The sequence below is a fragment of the Globicephala melas genome, chromosome 1 (assembly GCF_963455315.2).
Source record: "Globicephala melas chromosome 1, mGloMel1.2, whole genome shotgun sequence".
NCBI lineage: Eukaryota > Metazoa > Chordata > Mammalia > Artiodactyla > Delphinidae > Globicephala > Globicephala melas.
In genome coordinates, this window is record NC_083314.1 from 175,014,957 (window position 1) to 175,037,293 (window position 22,337).

Genomic DNA, 22,337 nt, shown 5'->3' on the forward strand with positions numbered 1-22,337 from the left:
CTTTCCTGCAAACACAAGAATCTGGACCAGTGCACAAGCTTCTTGGGGGCACAGACATAACTGCAAGGCCTCCTTAGAGATGCAGGAAGGAAAAGGAGTGACGAGAGGCTTTACAAGTGGGGAAATCAAAGTGGGCAAAAAGCCAGAAAGGGGAAGGAGAAAAGGAGGGATAAAGCAATGGTGGTGTGGACAGGCTCCCTGCAAGCCTCTGATGATGGGCGAGTCTAGTTCCTCTGGGGGATGGAGGTGTAGAGGGTTTGAAAGGGTAGGGGAAAGAAGAAGGAGGAAGCCGAGTGACTGACAGCAGGGATCTCCAAGTGTGGTCCTCAGAGAGCAGTAAGCGTCACCTGGGTGCTTGCTTGTTAGAAAGGCAGCAGTGTCTCAGGCCCCTGCTGGATCAGAACCCCTGGGGCGAGGGCCCAGTGGTCCAGGTGTTCCAGATGCAAGTGCAAGTCTCAGAGGCAAAGCCCTCAGGGCTCAATCAAAGGCCACTTCTTCCATGAAGCCCTCTTGGATCTCCAGTCCTACCTCTTGGGCCGGAAGTGCTTTGTCCCATCTCTGAACTGCCACATCACTTTATTATACAAAGTAGATTGTTGGGACACATCCTCAGAGAGGTGAAGAGAGTTTTCCCCTGAACAGATTTGACCGGCAGCTCCTTGGGAGCAGGGAGCAGCCTTAATCATCTGTGTGTCTCACACAGGGTACCCTAAATATGTGGAGGATGGTGAATAGCTGTTTACTGGGAGAAAGGGAGCAGAATGGGCACCTGAGCTTCCAGTGGATACGACATGCTTCACATGCACAGCCTCATGCAATCTTTCATTCACTCCACAAATATCAAGTGGGTCCCTGGGAGGAGAGAAGAGCCCTTCCCTGATGGCCCCTGAGCAAGGGCTTGGCCAAGGAGCATTTCATAGTGACCATGACCATCAGCCCAGAAGAAGTCCTTCTGCTGGGCACCACGGGACCTCTGATCCTCCCTGCCGCCGCTACCAGCCACCACAGTCCCAAACATGGCAGCGACCAATCGTCTTGCCCACTGGGGAGCAGAGGCTCAGAGCTTAATTTGATGAAACCTCAGGTCACGGGTGGTGGTCTCACCAAGTCAGGGAAGAAGGCCACCGCCTTTCTCCTCTCCATCTTGAAGAGCTGGGGGATGTCGATGATGTCACCGTCGGTCAGGCCCAGCTCCCGCTTCAGCACCTCCCAGTTCCAGTCGACGCAGCTCTAGGACAGGAGGAAGGAAGAGGTAGGAGACCTTGCCCGTATTGGAGGGAACCCCAGGGGTCATGTCTGGTTAAGGACGGGCAGGATGCCCAGAGATCAACTCTCCACACAAACATTCTCTTTGTGCCCCTTCATCAACATATACCTGCCCCGTGTCCCACCCCTCATAGCCCTATCCCATTAGCCAGGCTTAAGTGAGAGTGTTCCATCCTTGACCCTCTCCCTTCTCTAGATCCTTCACTCATAAGGGGATCTCCTTCAGTCTTTTTTTTTTTTTGGCTGCGTTGGGTCTTAATTTCGGCATGCGGGATCTTTCGTTGTGGTGTGCGGGCTTCTCTCTAGGTGTGGCACATGGGCTTAGCTGCCCCTCAGCATGTGGGATCTTAATTCCCCGACCAGGGATCGAACCTGAGTCCCCTGCACTGGAAGGCGGATTCTTAACCACTGCACCTCCTGGGAAGTCCCTCTCCTTCAGTCTTATGGTTTAAAACACCAGACACTGACAACTCCTAAATTTCTATCTCCCAACCGCTTTATAGAGCCCAGCCTCTTTGCTGAGCTCAGACGTGCAGCATAACCAGCACTTCGCATCTTTACTTGGGTGTCTAACGGGCACGTCAGATGTGACGGGTCCAAAGACAACCTCTTCATTTCCACCCATGCCCCCACCCCGTTCTTCCACTCTGTGAATGGACCCATTGCTCAGGTCAAAATCCCTGAGGTCATCCTCGATGCCTCCTTTCCTCTCACTCAGCATCCATCATCAGCCAGTCCCGTGGGCTCTACTTCCAAAATATACCCCCGATCGGACCCCTCCCCACTACCTCTACCCCTTCCACCCGGGGAAGAGGCCTCCCCGCCCGCCTGGCTGCCGGCAGCGGCCTCCTCACTGGCCTCCTGGCTTCTTCTGGTCTTGCTTCATGTGGCGGCCATAACAATGCTCCTCGAAGCCATGGGAGTGGAATTGACCGAGGGCCCAGCTGCCCAGATCCAGCTCTGAAATCCTTCCTGTGCTGGCGCCCGCCCGAGGCCACACCTCCCACCAGCTGCTAACAGCCAATGGCTGAGCTCCGCAAGGATACTAAGGCGGACAGTTTCTGGGAGCCGGGACCCTCTGATGGCTGATTGGCTTGCAGAATCCCGCAGTTTGGCCGAGCCTAACTTGACTGTGTGGCAGTAAAGGATGCATCCACCCTTCCTTCCCTCTCCTTCCCTCAGGACCAGCTCACCCAGCCTCCTCCAGCTCCCTTCCTCTTTCCCTCCTGCAGCATTGCCCCTAATAAAATCCTTGCATGTTTAACCCCCATCTTGGCATTTGCTTCTTGGAAGGCCCTGGGCTGGATATTCTGTTTGCTCTACTGGACCCACTGTCACCCATCTTATCTGCTCTGTGCCCTGGGAGGCTGCCCCTTGGGAATCAGGGGCTCCCCTACCCACAGGCTTCCGGTTGGGTTCAGCCAATGGGGGCACTGGCAGAAGGTGGGGGGACTGGTAGGAGAGTGCAGTTGGGATCTTTGTTCCCCCAGCTCCCTCCCTGTCAGGTCACTGTGGGTTGGCTGTGAAGTCCCAGCTGCCGTCTCGTAGCCTCTTCTTGTAGTGACCCCTCCAGGTTCCAGTAACATCTTCCTTGCCTAATTCCTCCAGGCCCAGGGGTGGTGACGGCTCCCCTCTTTCTACCCTGGGGATATGCGACAGGCCTTTGTTGATTTCCTCAAATCCTCCCTATGTCTTTGTAAATATTCTCTTTGTTAAACTTTTCTACAGTTATCCGCTTCGAGTGCCATATGTTTCCTGCTGGGACCTACTGTCACCACTCCCCACCCCTCCCGGTAATAGAAGATATATTCTCAACACAGCAGCAGAGAGGTCATTTCAAAGCATAAGTCCTCTGCTCAAATTCCCCAGTGGCCTCCAATCTCACTCGGAGTCACAGCCAAAGCCCTAGTGATGCCCTACAAGGCCTTGTGGGACCTGTCTCCCCGCACTCCACGTGGGCCTCCTGGCTTGTCCTTAAACACCCCAGGCCCCTCTGTTCCACCTCAGGGCCTCGTCTGTGCTGTACCCTCTGCCTGGAATGTTTGTCCTCCTCACATGCGCCTTACCCCCTCCTTTCTCTCGGGTCAAAGTCAGGGTTTAGGGGCCCTCATCTGGGCCTGCTCCAGCCTGAGCTTTCATGAACTGTGAGCTTCAGACCCCCGTCCCCATCCCGGTCCCCAGCCACGCCCAGCTCCCACTCACAGCCCATGGCCCTGTACCTGGACAAACTTATTGTAGCTGATGAGGTTTTCATTGGAGAGGACCTGGTCGATGGAGATGGCGTTGATCTGCTGATTGCCTGTGAAGGAGAGAGAGACACGAAGGGCAGGGCGAGAACAATGCCAGCAGGGAGGGCCACCTGCTCTGGGAAGCAGCCAGGCAGAGGCCAAGTTCGCAGGTACCGGTCTTGCTGAGTCAGCAGGTCCCCGGCCTTTCCGCTTGGCCACTGTGCGAGTCTGGGCGTGTGAGGACGGCAGGGGCAGGTGGCTGCAGTGCCATGAACTTTAGACCCTCATCTGAGCACTCCGGAAGTGGCGACACCTTTTATTGGAATTGTACAGCCTCCCCCACTCCCACCGGGGCCCTGGGTGGTGATCGCTCTTTTTTGGCTAGTGGTGGGGCAGGGAGCTGGGTCGCCCACCTGCCACCAGTGCCAGCCCTGACGGACACCATTGGACCCTGTCCCTGATCTCCTAGAGGTGACTGCATGGCAAAGGGGCTCCCCCAGGCCCAGCTTTCCTGCAGCCTTGATGAGGTGCCCGTGGAGACGGGCATGACAGGGGAGGTCAGAGGCAATGGCTCACGATCCTCACGGCTGCCAGTTATGAAGCTCTTACGCTGTGCAGGCCCTGAGTCCAGCGCTCTACGCTCAGCATTTCATTCAGGCCTCATGGCAACCCTACAAGGTATGCATCACCATCCCCACTTTACAGATGAGGAAACTGAGGCTCAGAGAGGTAAAAAGACTTGCCTCAGGTTTTGCAGCTAGGAAATGGGGGTGCTTGTGATTCAAACCCAAGCCCAGTGCTCATGAAGGGGTGAAGCCTTGACCAAGGGAAAGGAGACGGCTTGCTGGCCACCACCCCCCCCGCCCCAGGCTTGACATCCCCCGCACCCTAGTTGGAGTCCACACCCAGCTCCACTGCATTCTTGCTGAGGCCTCTGGGCCAGCGCCTTCCCCTCTCTGAGCCTCATATTCTGACGTGTGAAGCAGAGTGACAGTAAGCCTCACAGGCTCTCCTGAGGTCAAATGGGGTAACCTGCGTGGACCACACAGCCTGGGGGCTGGTACACAGTAGGTGACCCCTGAGATGTGCTGGGCCTCCACGGCCACCACCCTGGGTATCAGCTCTCCAGAGCCACACGGTGGCTATGTGTGGTCTGACAGCTGTGAATTCCCTCGCTGTCCTGCTCAGGACAGTGCTCCCTGTAAAGCGGTACTTCTAAGAAAGATGCAGATCGCTCTCTCCCTGCCTGGTACATGAGATTTGGATTTGAGGATTTTTCCAGGTTTCATCTGAGCTCAAAGGAGTCTATTCATGGTCCTTGTGGGAGGGATGGGTTTCGGGGAAATTGTATTTCTTCCACTTTATAGCTGGGGCTTCGGGGCGATGGTAGTGAGGGGTGGTAAGGGGACGTGGGAAGTTATACTTGGGAGCTTCTAAGTTCTATGGAAGCTTTTCTCTCAGAGAGAGGTGTGGTCCAGGGTGGGACTGTTCATGAGCCCAGGCTCCAAGCCCCCAAAAGATGCTCCATTGACCAATCAGATTTTGCTCACAAACACAAGTTATTAAGATTTTCAAGACAGTGAAGGGCAGAGCATCAAATCCCAAGTGCTGGACCCTTCTGAGCAGAGGGCCCTGTATGACTGCCCTGGTCACGTGCCCACAAAGCTGGCCACGTCTCCACTCTGTCCACACCCACCCCAAGCCCATCATCCATCACAGAGCTCCCTGCCAGCTCTGCCCCAGCCATGGACAGTGGTGTCTGGTGGAGCAAGGGATCTCACACCTGGGGGGACAGCCCTGTTTTAACATGTGCCCTTCCTCCCTCAAGCCACGACGTGTCTTAATTTAGGTGACGAGGGTGGGAAAGCTGTGGTGAGGGACACAGCACTGGTACCCACCAATAACCCCTTGGAACAGGAGGGCCGTGGCGTGGCCCTGCTTCTGCTTTTCCTGGAAGAGCTTGAAGCAGGCGCTAAGGCTGGCCAGGAGCGTCCGGAAGCCCTGTGTGGAGAGCACAGATTCCATTGAGCTCCCCGGCCTCAGCATGGCTCCTTGGAGCTCATCCCCTAACGCAGAGCTGTCTCCCGAGTCCTTACCTTCCCATCGGGGGCAGGGACAAAGCTCAGAAACTCACCCACATGGCCCGCGGCCAACCAGTCCACAAAGAGCTCCACAGTGGGCTGCACCTTCTGCGCGTGAAGGAAGTCCCGAACCACCTGGGTGACCCTGCGGCCTCTTGATCTGGGGCCCAAGGGGTTAAAAAACAAAAGTTAACTAAAAATATACATATATGCAGAAATGGAATGACAAGAGTTCAAGATTTCTGCAACTTCTGCCCAAAAATGCATTGCTTTTGTAATCAGGGAAGACAATAAATATATATTTAAATTGCACTCGGGGCTTCCCTGGTGGTCCAGTGGTTTAGAATCCACCTTCCAATGCAGGGGACACGGGTCCGATCCCTGGTGGGGTAACTAAGATCCCACATGCCGTGGGGCAACTAAGCCTGCACGCTGAGACTCCTGAGCACGCGAGCCACAGCTAGAGAGAAGCCCGTGCCCGGCAACGAAGATCCCGCGTGCCGCAACGAAGACCCAACGCAGCCAAAAATAAAAAATAAATAGGCATGGACTTATATATACTATAAAATGTAAAACAGATAGCTAGTGGGAAGCAGCCGCATAGCACAGGGAGATCAGCTCGGTGCTTTGTGACCACCTACAGGGGTGGGATATGGAGGATGGGAGGGAGACGCAAGAGGGAGGGGGTAAGGGGATATATGTGTACATACAGCTGATTCACTTTGCTGTACAGCAGAAACTAACACACCATTGTAAAGCAGTTATACTCCAATAAAGATGTTAAAATAAATAAATATATATATATTAAAAATATATATATTTATATAATAAATTACACTCCAGGTGAGTTCTCGATGAGGCAGACACAGGACAGGTCAATCACACCAGGTCAGTGACCCACCCAGGTCTCACCACCCAGGCAAATCCTCAGAAGCACCCTCACACCCCATCCTCACATTCTCTAAGAGACTGACTTCACCCCCATATTCAATCACCGGCTGGGCAGTGCTTTGTAGAGTTTAACTTACATCTCTCTTGCTGCAGCCTCGCCTTCCTGCATATAGTGAGGGGAGAGGGTGATCTTTTCTCATAGCCCCGGCATATTATGTTCATGAATTTAAACCCCATTCTTCTCTTGCCTTCTGAAAAAGTATCTAATGGCATGGCCCCAACTTCCCCTTTCTGTGAGATCATGTGTTTGAGGGCAGGTAGTCCCCTTCAAAGTGTCTTGTTTCACCTGTTGTTTGATCACAAGTCTGTTCTAACTGCTTTGCTGAATTTGGTTGGCTCAGTTTGGGTCTATTCCATAGCAAATAACCATTATCATATAATTCCTTTTCTTTTTCATCAGTATCCCTGTGTCACATATTGAACAAGACATAATCAGTTACACTCTCTCTTTGTGTCACTGCTGTCTCAAATTTTATGTCCTATACCTCCCTTTTGCTCTCAGGACAAGGTCTGATATTAGTCATTTACATCATAGTGTGAACAAGCATTGATTTAAATGTAATTTCTCCTGGGACTTAAAACTTTTTCATCTATAACTATTAATTGATGTCAACATCTATTTATTTTCTGAATCAGAAGACCTAAGTCTAGTCATAACTTTGCAGCCTGTGTGACCTTTCCCAGCTCACTCACCTTCTCTGGGCCCACTTATGAAATGAAAGCGTTGGACTGAATGATCTCTTACGTCTCTGCTTGCTCCAGTCTTCTCAGACTCCCCGAGTTAAGTGTGGACAGTGTCTGGAGAACCGTCTTCTGCTCCCAGCCCACCACATCCAGGTCTACAATTTCATCACTGATTTTTTCTGGTTCTCTTCCAGGAGTAGAATGGCCCCTCCGCCAGCCACCATCACCACCCCACCCTCAGTCTCCACCCCAGGAACACCTCTCTCACCCAGGCAGGTTGCCACCAAAGAGGATCCTCCCCAGGGGGTATTCTTTCCCATTGGCCACCACTGGGGGGCTGACCTCCAGGTTCCCAAAGGAATCCAGGCCACTCACAGAGTTGTCTCGTGGTTCCCGAGTCACATAGCCGAAATCTGGACCCTGGTAGGGGACGTTGGGTCAGGCTGGGAGTGGGGAGGCTCACGAGGAAGAGCTTGAACTTACCTGTTGGGCTTTGAGCTCCTTAGAGTGGGAGTGACCACCCATTCTTCAGATGGAAATACTGAGTCAAAGATGGGGATCTGACCTAGCGGTATTTTATTCACGCCTGCCAAGGTTGGGACACACACAGCCCACTGACTGGCCCTGCTGCCATATTAGAGAACGTTATTCCCCATGGTGATGGGAAAACAGCAGAGAGGGCCCTAGCTGCTCCAACACTCCCCATTAGACACTGAGCCTGAGGCCACAGCCTCCCCCTTTACCCTCTGCACGGCCTTCCTGCCAAGTCCAATCCAAGGCAGGTATCTGGCTGCTCTAGAGTGGCCTACTTTGGGGACAAAGAGGCTGGTCTCAGTTTTTCAACTGAGACTCAGTTTTTCAACTCTGGAAAAGGGGAGAACTTCCCAGGGCCATCTCTTAGAAGGAATTTAGACAATATCGAGGGCCAAGGGAGAGCTCCTCCGACCTTTGTGATCCAATAAGGTGCTGGAGAAGTCTTCCGTTCTCTTTGGCGCGAGGGAATCTCCCCTCTTTTCTCAGGAGAGGTAGATTAAGACACTTTTTTTTTTAAATTTTATTGAAGTTTAGTTGATTTACAATGTTGTGTTAATTTCTGCTGTACAACAGAATGACTCAATTAGACATATATCTCTTCTTTTTCATATTCTTTTCCATTATGGTTTATCACAGGATATTAAATATAGTTTCCTATGCTAGACAGTTGTTTATCCATCCTGTATGTAACAGTTTGCATTGGTTAAGCCCAAAGTCCCAGTCCTTCCCTCCCCCACTCCCCCTCCTCTTTGGCAACCACAAGTCTGTTCTCTATGTCTGTGCATCTGTTTCTGTTTCATAGATAAGTTCATTTGAAGAAACCCTCTTTATTACCAATAATCATACGAGCAAACTATGTTGTATGTCTTCTTCATGTAGGCATGGAGAAGCCTCACAAACACCTTTGAGGCCAGGGCTAACATATTTTTACTGATGAGGAAATTGAAGCTCAGAGAGGGGAAATTATTTATGCAAGGTCACACAGCATGTGAGTGACAGAGCCAGGCTGACTGACTCCAAAGCCTATGTTCTTAACAGCTGCACTGTCCTGCCTCCCCTCCCCTTCTCGGGCTGCCAGATTTAGTAAAAAAAAGATACAGGATGCTGGGCTTCCCTGGTGGCGCAGTGGTTGAGAGTCCGCCTGCCGATGCAGGGGACACGGGTTCGTGCCCCAGTCTGGGAAGATCCCACATGCCGCGGCGCCGTCGGGCCCGTGAGCCATGGCCGCTGAGCCTGTGCGTCCGGAGCCTGTGCTCTAACAGGAGTGGCCACAACAGTGAGAGGCCCGTGTACTGCAAAAAAAAAAAAAAAAAAAAAGATACAGGATGCCCAGTTCAATTTGAATATCAGATAAACAACAAATATATTTTTAGTATAAGTATATCCCATGCAATGTATGGGATATACTTATACTAAAAGTTACTCACTGTGTAGCAGAAATTCAGCTTTAACTGGGCATCTCCTATTTTATCTGGCAACTCTACTCCTGTCCCTAAAGAACATAGTTCCCAGTCTGGCCCTTGGGGTAATGTCTCTCAGCCCTCAGGCCTAGGCTGTGGCCTTGACCACTCCCCAGGATTCTTTTGTAAGGGAAGTCCTGCAGTTCTCCATTCCCCGGGGGAGTCAAAGACTACTGGGAAGGTCTTGTGTGGTGCCTGAATATAGCCCAGCTCCATCCCATCCTGCAAACATGAGGTCGCCAGCTGTGGACGGTCAGCAGCTTCCCCTGCTTGCCTGGCACTCAGCACCTTGGGGAAGACTGTTCACGGGAGTTCTGTGCTGCAGGCCTGCTTTGCCCTTGGGGCGGAGGGGTCATGATGTCTGCTAGCTGGAGGAGGGGCTGGAGGCTCAGAGAGGGGGTCCCCTTGCCCAGGGTCACACAGCAAGACAGGTCAGGAATGAACGAGAACACGGCCTTGAGGTTGTCCCTGTGCTGGGTCAGGGCAGAGTGGATACAGAGACGGGTTCGGGTGGCCTGCGATGGACAAACAGGCTGCTGGGCACCAGCCAGCACATCTGGCCTCTGCACGTGGTCCTGAGGGATTGACGGCTGGACAGGGCTGAGGGGGCCTGAGGAGGTACAGATCTGCCTCCTTTTCTTTTTTTTTGCCACACTGCATGTGGCATGTGGGATCTTAGTTCCCCGACAAGGGATCAAACCCATGCCCCCTGCAGTGGAAGCTCGGAGTCCTAACCACTGGACCTCAAGGGAAGCCCCAGGCTTCCTTTTCAAACATGTAAACACATCCAGGTCAATCCTGAGCCCTCTGGTTCCGGAGGCGAAGATGACCCATCACTGATGAACTATGTATCCAACACAAGAAGCTCACGATTATGGGCCTGGCCCTGCCCTAAGCTCTTTACAAATATTAACTCCATCAGTCCTCATGACATGCCTATGTGGAGGGGCCATGATTACCCCATATCACCCATGAGGAAAGTGAGGAACAGAGAGATCTAATTATTTGTCCAAGGGCACACAGCTAGTCAGCAGCATAGCCAGGATCCAAACCCAGCCTGCCCGGCTCCAGAGTCCTGCTCTGAACCACCTCACTGGATGAACCTCCAGTTGAAATGAAAGCTTCTTAGCTTGGCATTCAAGGCCTCCTACCTCAACTCTTGCCCTTCAAAGAAACTGGGCCCTGGCCAAAGAGAATAGGTGACATTTTTTCTCATGCCTCTCACCTCTGGTCCTTTGCACATACCAGTCTTCTTCCAGGAACACGGTCCATTGAGTCTCAGCACAGCCCGCACCAGATCTGCCGCCCTAGGCATTTACTCCCCTGAGAGCTCCTTCTTTATTGACAGGGCATTGTCGGGAAGATGAAATGATGCTACACACGGCCAGCAGTGAGTGCTCGATAAACGACACAAATCGTTATCCACTCGCCAAATCTGGTCCAGCTCAGATGCCCCCTCCAGGCAATCTTCACTGATCCCCCAGACAGAGGTGATGCCACGCGCCTCCAAACCCTGCTGGCACTTTGCCAGCACCCCCGCTCCATCTCAGACTGCTGGGCGGGGATTTCTGTTGCAGTCATTCTCTCCGTCAGGGCTTCTAGCCTCGGCACTCTTGACACTTGGGACCAGGTAATTTTTTCTCGTGGAGGCCGTCCTGTGCTTGCAGGATGTTTAGCGGCACCCTTGGTCTCTACGCACTGGAAGCCAATAGCACCACCTCTCTCAGTGTAACAACCAAATGTCTCCAGATGCCGCCAAATGTCCCCTGGGGGGACAAAACCACCTTCCATGGAGAACCACTGGTCCAGGCTGTTGAGGGCAAGGAGCGTGCGCCCTGCACCTCTGCCATCCCCTTCAGGCTCAGCCCAGTGCCTATGCCGGATCCTAGGGGTGAATGGATGTCAAATTCAATGTCAGTGTGCTTGAGCCTCCAGAAGGTTCTGGAGAGAAGGGGAGAGCTCTAGGTCTAGAATTAGAGCAGTGCCCTGGGGAGGACGAGCACAGCCCCGCTCCTCCTGGATATTCCCAGCAGCACCCGCGTTGGGATAGGCCAGCCTCTCCCTCCAGGCCAGTGTCGGGTGAGGTGCTGCCCGGCGGCCGTGGTACCTGGATCCAGCAGTCGTTGCGGTTCTCGGCCTGTGGGCAGATGGTCAGCTCGCAGCCGGCTCTCCTGGCCAGCTCCACCACTGCATCCACAGAACACGTGTCGTTCCTCACACTGCAGACAAGCCCAGGGAGAGTGGTTCAGGACAGAGCCGGTTCTGGGGGTGGAGAGAGGGGCCACCAGGGTCAGAAGGACACCCAGCACCCCCCGGACTCACCGGCACACGTACACCTCCAGGGGCGGCAGGGCGCTGGGCGTCATAATCCAGGGCGCCACACAGAACACCACGGTGTCAGTGAAGATGAGGGATTCGGAGAAATCCTGCAGGGGAAGACCAGAGGGAAAAGAAACTGGCCTCAGGGTCCAGAGCCTGGATGGTTCGAGGACCACCGTGGACTTGAGCAAGCCGCTTGCTCCTTAGTTTCTAGAGAGGCACCAGCGGGGTGGTCGGGATCTTTCACGCCAGCGTCAGGGAAGGAGAGGCCCTCTACGAAGAAGCACTCCTCATCCCCGTGGAAGCGGGGCACCTGGTACCACACCTTGTTCTGGCCCAGCACGTGCCTGTAAGCCTCTCATGAGTCCTCGGGACCTGGGAGGGGACAGAAGGGGTGGCCGTGGCTCCTGAGTGGGCCTGGGGAGCAGGAAGGGCTGTGCAGCCTCACCAACAAAATGTAAGCCAGACAACAGCTCATGCCTCTCACCTCCCACTGGCAAAGGAGAGAAAGATGCTTAATACCTGGCATGGGCAGGCCTGGGTGGGGGCAAGGGAGGGCATTCCTTTCTAAGATCAGTGCTCAGATCTTTCGGAGGGCAATTTGGTGGCATCGAAGAAGGTAATGTTGGGACTTCCCTGGTGGCGCAGTGGTTAAGAATCCGCCTGCCAATGCAGGGGACACGGGTTCGAGCCCTGGTCCAGGAAGATCCCACATGCCGCGGAGCAACGAAGCCCATCCACCACAACTACTGAGCCTGCGCTCTAGAGCCCACGAGCCACAGCTACTGAGCCCACGTGCCACAACTACTGAAGCCCGCGTGCCTAGAGCCCCTGCTCCACAACAAGAGAAGCCACCGCAATGAGAAGCCCACGCACCGCAACGAAGGGTAGCTCCCGCTCACCAGAACTACAGAAAGCCCGCGCACAGCAACGAAGACCCAACACAGCCAAAAGTAAATAAATAAATAAATTTATTTAAAAAAAAAAAAAGAAGAAGGTAATGTTTACCCCTAACCAGCAATTCCATGGCTAGGTATCTTTCCTAAAAAATACATGTACAAGGGTGTTCACTGGTTAATTATTCATTCATTGAATACATATTTACTGAGCGCCTACTGTGCACCTAGGAGGCATAGTTCTGGACTCAGGATGTGGCTGTGAGCAAGGTCCCTGCCCGCCAGGAACCTAGATTGTTGTAAAATCAGAACACTGCAAAAACGGTGCCTTCAGGGGACCAGATAATTTACAGCACCTCCATGCTTTGGAACACGATGCAGCTGTGGAGGAGAGGGAAGCAGAGCTGAATAAACACACAGGGAGATGTGTAGGATGTATAACTCAATGGGAGGAACCATCTGGAAAGCAGACTATGTACACACACACACGCACACGCCCACGCGGCACGCACACACACACGCACGCGCCCACGCAGCACGCACACACACACACGCACGCACCCACGCGGCACGCACACACACGCACGCACGCGCCCACGCAGCACGCACACACACACACCATGCTCATCTCGTGCACACAGAGAAAAGTCGGGAAGAACACACACCAGATTGTTCACGGTGAACACATGTTAAGGGTCAGGTTTTGGGGTAGGGATCGCAAACTCTCATTTTTTATTTTACATACTTCTATATTTTTTAAATGACCATATTATTACTTGTATACATTTGCATTTTTAAAGTGTAAAAAAATTTTACGTTATATACTTTTATTTGTGATAATGGAATTGTGGCTATGTAAAGCAATAGTTTGGGTTTTTTTTCTTTGGGTGGGGCGGGGAGATACAGACTGAATTATTGTAGAGGCAAACAGCCAGGGTGTCTGGGACTGGCTTTAAAATACTTCAGCAAACCAAAAAGGATGGATGAAGTAAGAGAGGCAAAATAGTGATCACTGTTGAATCTGAGTGGGTGGCACATGGGGGTTCATTACACCGTTCTCCCTACTTTTGTGGATGTTTGAAAGTTGTGATAATAAAAATTTCTAAACGTGCTTAGAACATATTTTAAAAATTCAGTCATCCGGTGAAACCACCTGAGGCACGGCTGTGCCAGGGATGCCAGCCGACCGGCTCTGGAGCTCTCTCATCTGATTCTTCTTCCTCTGACCCCCAAGGCAGCCCAGGAGCCAAAGCAGAGCCTGCTCTCTCACCCCAGGTGGGGAAACTGAGGCCCCCCCGGCAGGGCAGGATGGGCATGAACTCACCACAAGCATGGAAGACCCGTGCCCACTTGGAGTCACAGCTGGAGGTGTGGAGGACAAGTGTGTGGTCGTCGAAAAGGGCAACGGGACCTTGGGTCCGCAGGACCATGACAGACGTATCTTCCAGGTCTGGGGAGCCAGACACAGGGCGTCAATTCAGGGGGCCTCCGACACCCCAGCCCCTCCGACTCCTGCCCGTGACCTCCCCAGGGCAGAGGGTGCCGAGACCTGGGTCTCTGAGCCCCAGCTCTGCCCAGCCTGTGGAAGCACTGGGAGCCATCAGGAGCAAACCACAAAGATGGCTGTAAGCATGTGACATGGTGAGCTACTTCCTACCCTCTCTGAGCCTCGGTTTCCTCATCTGCCCAGAGAACCAGGAAGTATAGAGCGGCCAGCCCGGTGCCGGGCACACGACAGGTGTGCAGGAGAAGCATGTGTGGTAAGAAGCCCACCTGGGCGGCACGAAGGTGAAGGCCCCTGTCTCAGTCTCAGAATCGGTTGCTGCTGCCCTGGGCCAGCCCCTCCCTGCCCCAAAGCCTCAGCCTTCCTGTCTCCAAAACAATCATGCCAACTTTTAGAGTAGCATGGGCATCTCACGTGTGAAGCCCCTGGCCCACACCAAGGATGCTGCTGCAGCATCCTTCACGGGGCTGTGCATGTGGTTCAGGATGGACTTAAACGTGGGGCAGGGCTTCCCTGGTGGCGCAGTGGTTGAGAGTCGCCTGCTGATGTGGGGGACGCAGGTTCATGCCCCAGTCCGGGAGGATCCCACATGCCGCGGAGCGGCTGGGCCCGTGAGCCATGGCCGCTGAGCCTGTGCTCCGCAGCGGGAGAGGCCACAACAGTGAGAGGCCCGCGTACCGCAAAAAAAAAAAAAAATGTGGGGCATCTCTGAAACCCAGACCAGCGATGCCAGGGAGGAGGAAGAGGCCGGATTTCGGGCTGGAATCGGAAGGCTTGGACCTGCCACAGGCTGGCTGAGTGACTTTGGGGATCTCCTGACCTCTGAGCCTCAACGTCCTTGTCTCTAAATTGGGGCGATGTTGCCCTTCTGCTTCGATGGTTAAACGAGAATTTGGGTAAAGAGTCTGGCACATGACGGGTGCTCAAATAATGTTAGCATCCTCTACTCCCCTGGAGGGAGAGAAAGGTGAGTCAGCTCCTTTCCAGAGCTCTGCCCCAGCATGCGAGTGCCCGCTGGCACTGAGGATGGGGAGAGGCAGCTGCCAGCCTGAGGCAGGTTTTAAGGAGCATCAGGGTGTATACGGGAGCTGAAACTCTGGCCCTGAGCTCTGCCTTCAGAGCTGCCTGTGGGGGTCAGAATCCCTGCAGGGTAGCTGAGCGTTGACCCTGGGAACCCAGGGACACAGGCTGCCCCGGTGCCCCCCTCGCCTTGCAGGCAGCGCACGTGCTGGTCACAGTTGTCCTGGTCATCACAGTTCAGTTCACCAGCAGGATGGCTCCATACCCGCTAGATCCCCAGACCCACTGCCGCTGCCAATGGCAAAGTCCAGCTGATGACGGGGGCTCAGACCACACCTGTGCCTCCCTCCTCGGCAACCTCCTGGCCAGCCTCCTAACCCATCCCTTCCTCTTCACCCTGCCCTGTGATGATAGGTCCACTCCTGCTCAAGAAACGGCAATAGCTCTCTACCGCCCACACCATCAAGTTCAAACGACACAGCTGTCTCTCATGGCTGCCTGTGTTATGTCTCCAGCCAACCTCCTCTTTCCAATAGGCAACTTCCTGATAAGATCCATTCCTTTCTCCAGGCCTTAGCTTCTGCTGTTCCCTCCACCTGAAATGCCCTCCGTCTTGCATCGCTTTGGAGCCCAGCGCACGGGGACTTCAAGGGAAGTCTTTCTTGCTCCCAAAGCCCACCTTGCCCTTCTCCGCTGAACTCCCAATGCATTAAGTGCCACCACAATTCAGCCCAAAGTTCTTTTACAGTTTCAGCCTTGGTAGATTTCCCTTTTCATCTAGATTAGGGGGTCAGCACACTACTGCCCGTGGGCCAAACCTGGCCCACTACTTGTTTTTTTAAATAAAGTTTTATTGGAACACTGTCACATCCATTTGTTTCTGTACTATCTCTTTCATCCTACAATGGCAGAATCAAGTAATTGCAAGAGAGACAGGATGACTCGCAAAGCCTAAAATATTTACTATCTTGCTCTTACAGAAAAAGTTTGCCAACCCCCAACCTAAATTGAAAATCCAGAAGGACTTTTCCCCAGAAAGGAAGGCCTAGCCCAGGGCTGGGCACATGTGTGCTTGAAAACTCCTGGTGATGATTTTTCTCCCAGAAGATCCCCAGCCATGCCTGGTTCCTATCTGGCTCCACTGGCCTTGACATCAGCTGGGAGGCAGGGGGATACCTATAATGGTCTCCCTCCTCTTAACCCAGCCTAGAGCAGCTCCAAACTCCATGCCCCTTTCTGGGCCCAGAGATAGCCTACCTTGTCCACAAAGCCCCTATCCCGTCTGCCTTCACAGTTCAGGTCACAATCCAGGGTGATATCTGCAAGGACAGGGCAGAAGGTAAGTCACGACAGTGTTTTCAGGGGCCCAGCACAGGCCTATGGCCTCCACATTTTAGCCTCGGTCTTGGCCCATCTGGCAAATGGAAGTCATTTCCAAGGAGACACTGCCCAGAGGCGGGAGCATCTGGAGCCTCCCTCCCTGGGCTGGGGAAAGAGGCCTTGGGGAGGAAGCAGGGTCAGAGCAAAGACCCAGGTCAAATGCTGCCCCCTCCAGGAAGCCTTCCCTGAACTCTCCCTCTCCTGCATCTCTACAGCCCTCGCTGTCTGGGGCACACCCTGCACTGCGCCTGGGTTGCCCTGGACATTCTTGGTCTGTATGAAGCTGCCTCGTCTCCTCGGGATGGGGCAGTGAGCCTGGACTTTGGTGTTAGATAGTCATGGATGTGAATCTAGGCTCTGGCACCTATAGGCTATGTGGCTTCTCTGAGCCTCAGCTTTTCACTAAATCCCAGCCTCCATCCCACTGTCTTAACCTTTCTCCCTAGAAAGTGGAGGAGATTTTACAAGACAAATGAAACCTTCAAGGGAGAGAGAGAGAGAGATTTGAAATGATTTTTAAACATGTGAAAAGGCACCCACCCACCATGCAATAAGTGCATGAAACTCACAAAGCTAACATGGGGCAAAACAAGCCCAACCCCAAAGGACGCGTACAATAAGATTCCACCCAGGGAGAATTCAAAGATAGGCAAAAACAGACTGTATTATTTGGGTGTGCCTATTCAGATGATAAAATCATAAAGAAAAGCAAGGAAATACTTACCACCAGATAGTGGTGACCTCTAAGGGAAGGAGGGAGCTTTGATCAGAGAGGGGCTCGGTGGCGGGGGGCACTTTGGGGTATTGACCACGTTCCCTGTTCTATTTCTTAACCTGGGTAATGGTTGCTCAGGTGTTTGCTTTGTAACTATTCCTTAATGTGTGTGTATTCACACCCATACTCTCACGCACACATACATACATATGTACTTTGCTGTATGCGTATTTTCCAAAGAACAAGGGTGGGTGTGTGTTCAGGGAGAGGAGGTGGGGTGGTCCCCAACCTCAGTCCTAACTAAAGGGAGGCAAATTAAAGCAACAATGAGACAGCGACCTCTCAGAGTGGCCAAAAACGGAAAAGGTTGATAACGTACAGTGTTGGCAGGCACTCCCACACTCCCTGCTGTGGGCAGGTGTATAGCGTGGTACGGTCTTTTCGAAGAGCCATTTGGCAAATATCTACCACAATTTAAATGTACCTTCCCTGTAACTCCGCAGTTCTGCTTCTAAAAACGCCTCCTGCAGACAAAGCATTTTCAACTTTCTTGCTAACTTTCTTGTTCTCCAAGTGCTTGTACCAACGCAAACCCCACCCCCGGTAGAAGGAGTTTCCAGTTGCACATCCTTCGCAGATAAGTATCTTCTAAGGTAAGTATCCTTTCATCTGAGTTCTGATCATTGGGGCTTTTCTCATCTGTGATTTGCTGGGGTTTTCTTTTCTGTTGTTATTGTTGTTGCTGTTTCTATTGTTTGGTTTTTCTTTCTTATCGATCGGCATTCGGCATTCTCCGTTACCTAGAAGCACTGAGTCAGCTATATGCACTGCAAAGCTCTTCTCCATAGTCTGGCTTTGTACTTGTCCTCCACTGTACAGAAGTTTTCAATTTTAATACAGTCTAAGTTATCAGTCTTGCCCCTAAAGTCCTGTGCTTTTGTTTTGCCTTGTTAAAGAAAACTTCTGACTGCTTTGAAGTTGAAAAGATATTCTCTTCTAAAAGCTTTAAAATTCTGACTTTCACCTTGAGATTTTTAACCCATCTGGAATTTATTTTTGAGTATGGTGTGGAGTAGGGCTCCAGGTTCATTGAGTGTCACATGATAACCACATGAGCATGGGTCTGGGTTCTGGTTCTCCATTTGTTCCGTTGGTCTATATTTAACCCTGCACCAATTTCACACTGCCATTGGCTGAGGCCCTGGACTTACCCACACAGGTGAGGTAGAGCACCGCATAGGCCAGAGGCTCTTGGCCGGAATGGTAGGAAATCTGAACCTGTAGAGAGATGGGCCCCAAGGTCAAGTTGGCTGAAGCCAAGAGCCCTGCCCCAAAACACAGGTCTTGGGGGATCTGGCAAGGAGGGGAGGAGTTCCCAGGAAACTCTGTGCACTAAAGTTGAGTTTACCAACCCAGCTCTTCCTTTAGCCTTCTCTGTGCCGTTTATTTTTCCATGCCTCAGTTGGCCTATCTGTAAAATGGGAACAATTTGTGAGGGATTCCATGGAGACGTGTGTCCTGGTGCTGCCAATGACTACTGTGTGCTTTTGGCAAGCCCCTGCTCCAAAGAACAGGAGCTGGGGCTCCTGTTTCTGATCTCAGTTTCGCCATTCCTAAAATGAGGAGTTTGGACTGGGCAGGCTTTAGGGACACTCTCTTCACTCTGGGATTCAGACAGGCCTAGACTTGAGCCCAGCACCTCTGGGTTCTGTGACCTTGGCCAAGGCCCTTCACCTTTCTGAGCTACCTCAGTCTCCTCATCTGCAAAATGGGCTTTATATAGGTCCCTACCTCAGAGGATTGTAGTGCAGATTTGAAATGATCCATGTAAAAGACGAACCTTATAGGAAACACCCAAGAAATACCAGCTACTGTTATTAGAGGGCAGGGGCTGTGATGTAAGAGTCAGTGCAGAGTTCTGGAGTCAGGGGTCCTGGGCCCAGATTCTGCATCCACCATGTGAGAATATCCTGGGAAAAGTTACTGTCCTGTCTGGGCCTCAATTTGCTCAGCTGTAGAATGGGGATAATACTAGTTCCATAGGACTGATTATAGGCTATGAGGATTAAAAAAGGAAAGCACGTGACATTCTTGACACGGTGCTCACAGCACACACCCAACAACTGTCAAAGGGGAGGCCGAAGATGGTGATGATGATAAAGCAATTCCAGGCTGATGTATCAAACCGCTTTGACCCACCGCCCTCCACGTGGACCTTCCCTTTTTGGCTCTGATGTTCTCAACTCGGCCAGAAGGTTCAGGATTTTATAGAGACCCCTCACCCCTCTGTCCTGGGAGCCCCTAAATCCTGCAGTTACTGACCCCTATGTGTCAAGCCCCAGCAATGATGCTCACCTCAGGCATAAAATTACCTGGATCCCGGGCAAAGGGGGGGAGGGGAAGTAGGGGACACTCTGATGACCCTCCTCAGTCCCTGCGGTCCTCGGTGCCAGGGAGCTCAGATTGGGGAGGTATCCACACAGCCTCTGGCTCAGTGCAGGGCAACCAGGAGCGGCCCCTCACAGGATGGCTGGTCCTCTTGCCCTGCCCCGGGGGCCTCTGTCCTGACTCTCACCAACTCTGCTACTTACTAATCATGTGACTTCAGGTAAGCCACGCCCCTTCTTGGTCTGTTTCCTTGTCTGTAAAATGGGTTCATTCTGCCCCACCTGCCTCACGGAACTCCCTGGATAGGATAATTTAGACACATGGATGGTAAAGATGTGGGGGTGATGGAGGGAGCCTGTCCCTGGATGTCGAGCAGCTCTGACACCTGAATTCTAGCCTTCCCACTGATCGGCTATGTGGCTCCAGGACAGTTACTCTGAACCTTGGTGGCCCCACCTGTGAAATGGGGATCAGACCCTGCCTCTCAGGGCTGCTGTCGGGGCCGGGGGAGGTCACAGCTGCCCCAGGCTGGGCGCATGTTCAGTGTTCCTTAAAGGGCCAGTTTCCCAAAGTATCGCTCCCGACATGGAGTGGGGAACTGCCACCCACACGACAAGGCCTGGTTCCCATCACCCCTTTAGGGGGCATCCCCTCTGCCCTGTGTCGAGGGACACCCGACTTCTCCCACTTTTTAAATCCCCCCCTGCCCTGGGGCCAGAACACTGCCTCCAGCTGGGTCTTGTTAAACTCAAACTTAATGGGCAGAGAGAGGAGAGGAAGGGGAGGCATCCGGCCTCTGAGAAGTGAATGGGGGTCAGGAAGGGAGTGGGTTAGGGGAAGGTGAGGCCCCTGGGGAAAGGGGTCTCCCCAGGCAATGGCTTCCCTCCCCCATCTCTGCTTTCTCTCCCTCAGAGTATCAGAGACCACAAGTCAACCCTCAGCCTACAGATGGGGAACCTGAGGCCCGACACAGAAGAACTAGGACAACTCCTCCCTTCACAAGGGGTCCTGGGAAGCAAGAGAAGGAGCAAAGCCTGGCTCCTGTTCAACACTAGGGGGAAGGCGCTATGATTATCCCCATTTTACAGTTGGGGGAACTGAGGCCCAGAGCGGTGATGTGACTCACCAGCAGACTCACAGTTTGTGTTTGTAAGTTGCAGAGCTGGCTGGCTCCAGGGCCAGGCACTTACCCACTGTGCTACCCTGCACTCTGGATAAAGAGAAGGCCCTGGGCCCTTGTGGAGTGAGATCACTGCCTCCCCATCCCTCCCTCAGACCAAGGGACCTGCTTACGTGACTGTCGTTGAGGTCGTTGCTGGGAGAGTTCATGACCACGACGATCTGCAACCCCGCATCAAAGCACCACCGCCCGGTGTCTGCATGTTCCTGGTCCCTCTCCACTCCGGGAGAGATGGAGATGTCCACACCGGGGGTTCCGCAGACCTCAAACATCTCTGTTCCCTCAGGTACTGACCTGGGAAGAGCAGGGAGCCACGGGAAGTGCTAGAGGGCAGCTCTTGTTCAGATGCTTGAGCCCTGGCTCAAACTCTTGCTTCCAGGAAGCCTTCCCTGACTACCCCAGGCCTCTCAGATTCTCACAGCAAGCTCCTGGAAGTCAAGCCTGGACCTCACACACAGATAAACATTCTCACATTCTAAGGTTCTGTGCTCATTAACATTTCCCTTGTGAGTTCTCCAGGCATTAATTGTAGAGTTAAAAATTCCATGCTGCTCTGTGGGCCTAAGACCTCATTTCCCCACTCCAGCTAGTCTGGGAGTCCTGTTTGAAATCAGTCTCTTCATCCTCTGATTGTCTGTGGGGTGCCTACTGTGCATGCTGGCACTGCTGGGCTGAAGAAGATACACCCATTGCCCCCGAGCCTTCAGTCTGGCTAGGGAGCTGCGGACAGCACTGCCCAGGGCAGCCAGATGGGATTCAGGGTGATGGGGTCAGGGGTCAGTGGGATCCCATGTAGGGAGAGACCACTGTGGGCCAGAGGAACCGGAAGGCTTCCTGGAGGAAGCAGCACACACATCCAGCTGGGAGATAACAGTAGCTGACTTCGGTTGAGCCCTTGCTAGGTGCCAGCCCTATTTGACTTTCTTTATGCGCCTTATGTCATGTAATCCACTCAAAAACCCCAGGAGGTAGCGAATATTATTGTCTCCCATTTTACAGGTGGGAAACTGAGGTTAAAGTAAACTGTCCAAGGTCATGGACCTAGTTAGTGGTAGGACTGGGGTCCAAACCCAGGCCTCTGGCTCCTGAGTCCACATTCTTACCCAAGAGTAATAACAACAGTAATCATAACCCCCAGGGCTCCCATCCTCTGAACATTTACCATGGCAGGCTTGCCTGCGACTTTCTGAATATCAGCTCATCCAATCCTCAGCACAGTCCCAGAAGGAGGGGATCATTACTCCCACTTAACGTGGGGAAACTGAGACTCAGGAGGGGCAAGAGGCTTTCCCAAGCTTGCACAGCTGGCCACAACCACTACCCAGGCCCTTTCCCTTCCCTGCCTCCACGGGGAAGAAAGCAGACGTCCTCCAAAGCACCCTCTTCCCTCCTCTGCCAGCATGAGTCTGACACTTCTCGACACGCCTTTCCTTTAAAAAAAGAGAAATACATGAAGCCTAACTGTACTCCTCCAGGCGGGTCCCACTCCAGGGCTTGGCCCTGCCAGGTATCCTCACCACGTGGGAGGGGCTGACACACCTGTGTCTCCTTCCAAGCAGGGCTGCCAGATTTAATAAAATACGGAACACCCAGTCGGACTTGAATTTCAGATAAACAACAAACAATTGTGTTAGTATAAGTATGTCCCATGAAATATCTGGGACATACTTACCCTAAAAAAGTATTCACTGTTCATCTGGATTTCAAATTTAACGAGGCATCCTGGATTCT

At 52.8% G+C, this 22,337-nt stretch overlaps 1 protein-coding gene across 1 annotated transcript in view; it reads right to left on the reverse strand.

The window, feature by feature from the left end:
* Positions 1-22,337, reverse strand: part of LOC115863736 (protein-arginine deiminase type-3) — a 62,935-nt gene that overhangs the window by 35,385 nt on the left and 5,213 nt on the right. Inside the window, 16 exon segments of the mRNA XM_030876917.2 lie at positions 1,105-1,230; positions 3,486-3,565; positions 5,393-5,495; positions 5,591-5,735; positions 7,479-7,623; positions 9,311-9,362; positions 9,364-9,426; positions 11,312-11,423; positions 11,527-11,725; positions 11,773-11,898; positions 13,744-13,869; positions 15,133-15,183; positions 15,186-15,234; positions 16,201-16,262; positions 18,250-18,316; positions 20,720-20,900. Of these exon segments, the coding sequence (XP_030732777.2) occupies positions 1,105-1,230; positions 3,486-3,565; positions 5,393-5,495; positions 5,591-5,735; positions 7,479-7,623; positions 9,311-9,362; positions 9,364-9,426; positions 11,312-11,423; positions 11,527-11,725; positions 11,773-11,898; positions 13,744-13,869; positions 15,133-15,183; positions 15,186-15,234; positions 16,201-16,262; positions 18,250-18,316; positions 20,720-20,900 (1,687 nt within the window).